General features: G+C 48.0%; 1 protein-coding gene across 1 annotated transcript in view; it reads right to left on the reverse strand.

Annotated features, from left to right (window-relative positions):
• arhgap33 (Rho GTPase activating protein 33) overlaps window positions 1–2,500 on the reverse strand; it is a 38,626-nt gene that overhangs the window by 20,117 nt on the left and 16,009 nt on the right. The window contains exons 6-7 of the mRNA XM_083678561.1: window positions 2,230–2,322; window positions 1,907–2,029 (exon numbers count right to left, since the gene is read on the reverse strand). Of these exons, the coding sequence (XP_083534687.1) occupies window positions 1,907–2,029; window positions 2,230–2,322 (216 nt within the window). The remainder of the gene's footprint in view (window positions 1–1,906; window positions 2,030–2,229; window positions 2,323–2,500) is intronic.

The raw sequence follows: 2,500 nt of genomic DNA on the forward strand, positions 1-2,500 counted from the left end.
AATTACACCACTTTTTATGCATAGTCCCCCTATTTCAGGGCACCCAAAAGTAATTGGACAGATTTATCAAATCTGCGACCCACTGACCCACCAGGCCTGGGGGTCTTCTCTGGGGGTCTTCCCTGGGGATGCTCTGCCAAGCCTGGGGGTCTTCTCTGGGGTCTTCCCTGGGGATGCTCTGCCAGGCCTGGGGGTCTTCTCTGGGGGTCTTCTCTGGTGATGCTCTGCCAGGCCTGGGGGTCTTCTCTGGGGGTCTTCCCTGGGGATGCTCTGCCAGGCCTGGGGGTCTTCTCTGGGGGTCTTCTCTGGGGATGCTCTGCCAGGCCTGGGGGTCTTCTCTGGGGGTCTTCTCTGGTGATGCTCTGCCAGGCCTGGACTGCAGCCATCTTTACTTGTTATTTGTTTTGAGGACGTTTTGCCTAAAATCCTTCATCTTCAGGAAATTAAACACATGTTCAATTGGATTTACATCTGAAGATCGACTTGGCCAGTCAAGACCTTTCCACTTTTTGGCCCTGAAAAACTCCCTAGTTGCTGTAGCAGTACGTTTGGGGTCATTGTCTTACTGTATGATGAAGCGCCATCCAATGAATTTGGAGGCAGAGTTTCTGTACACTTCAGAGTACATTCTGCTGCTCCCTCAGCATTTACAATCATCAATAAATAATATGTATTTATTGAAAATAATAATCATCAATAAATCTAATCAATAAAGACATGTTAGCAGGTTCTTGCGGCAGCTCCACATGTCCTCACCACCACCACCGACACCCTAACACCCGTGGGCAGATCCTTTCTTCTCCAAACTTTCCTCTGCGATCACTCTGGTGAGAATATTCATCTTATCTGTCCACAAAACCTTTCTCCAGACCTATGCAGGCTTTTTAGGTACATTTTTAGCAAACTGTAAGTGACCTTTTTTTTTTTTTTTACCTTTTTGAACTAATCATTTGTCCATCTTGCAAGAAGCGTCTGTAGTTTGGCTGTGAGGTATTCTGTGGATGGTCGTCTGACACATTCACGCCTCCCTCCTGTAAAGTTTCTTGATCAGTTGTTTTGGGGGTAATCTTCAGTCATCCACTGTGGAAGTCTTCCTCGGCCGACCAGGCGAACGCTGAACTCACCAGTGCTTTGGTTTCTTTTGATTGATGTTGTAAACTGTTGATTTTGGCAAGCCTGAGGTTTTGGCTGTTTCTGAAAGTTTGTTTCTGATTTTTCTGACTTTCATTGCCACCTCTTTAGTCCTCATATTGACTTAAATACAATCAATCCTAGAATCAATCCTAGATATTGAGAGCTCTGTTATGCACAAATTAATTTCTGAATGGTGAAACCAATATGTACTCTCAAATAAAAGCTTATACTTTAATACTTTAACCTCATAGTAATTGTGATTTAAAATCCAAACTTTCGGAGTGTAGAGCCAAAAGAAGAAAAAAGACTTCACTGTCCCATTACTTATGCAGGATGCTGTAGATAGATAGATAGAGACAGAGAGAGAGAGAGAGAGAGAGAGAGAGAGAGAGAGAGAGAGAGAGAGAGAGAGGGAGGGAGGGAGAGAGAGGGAGAGAGAGGGAGGAAGGGAGGGAGAGGGGATCTAAATGGGTATGTGTGTGTGGGTCACCCTGTTCCAGGCTACTTGGCCTAGAAACACTGTATATGTATATGGAACAGAGGACAGGAATAGACCTGGAGGAGGAGGAGAGGAGGGGAGGAGAGGAGAGGAGAGGAGAGGAGAGGAGGGGAGGAGAAGAGAGGGGAGGGGAGGAGAGGAGAGGAGGAATGAGGAGAGGAGAGGAGGAGAGGAGAGGAGAGGAGGAGGAGAGGGGAGGAGAGGAGAGGAGGAGGAGAGGAGAAATGAGGAGGGTGTGTGTGTGTGTGTGTGTGTGTGTGTGTGTGTGTGTACCTCTATAGAGATCTCATCGCTGGCCTGGGCAGTGTAACGTTTAGTGACGTGAGCCGCGGCGATGGCTGGAACATTCAGGGACGCTTCCTCTTTCAGAAGGAAACGATTCCCACGGTTGTCGATCTGGGAGGAACACGCACACACACACAGACACAGACACACACAGACACAGACACACACAGACACGCACACTTCGGTGTTGTAATAGAGTCATAATAATGACAGTAATGTAATCTACTGGAACTGTTAACACACCCCCCCTCCCTCTCCCTCCCCCCCTCCCTCTCCCCCTCCCCCTCCCTCCCTCTCCCTGCGTCCCTCACCTCCATCCAGGTGAGGACAGGTCCACAGTTCAGTTTGTTGTCAACAATCATGGAGAGACGACTCAGGTACTCAGACAGCAGTGGCGTGAAGATCTGACACAACATCATCACCATCATCATCATCATCATCTTCAACTACATCACCATCATCAACAAAAACAACACACATCATCAACAACATGTGTGTGTGTGTGTGTGTCAGGATAACTTGGCAGGGGGTCTCAGAGCTGCAGTGGTCCCCAGAGGTGCTATGCACAGGCCAACCACCGTC

The sequence above is a fragment of the Argentina silus genome (genome assembly GCF_951799395.1).
Source record: "Argentina silus genome assembly, chromosome: 10".
NCBI classification, from domain to species: Eukaryota; Metazoa; Chordata; class Actinopteri; order Argentiniformes; family Argentinidae; genus Argentina; species Argentina silus.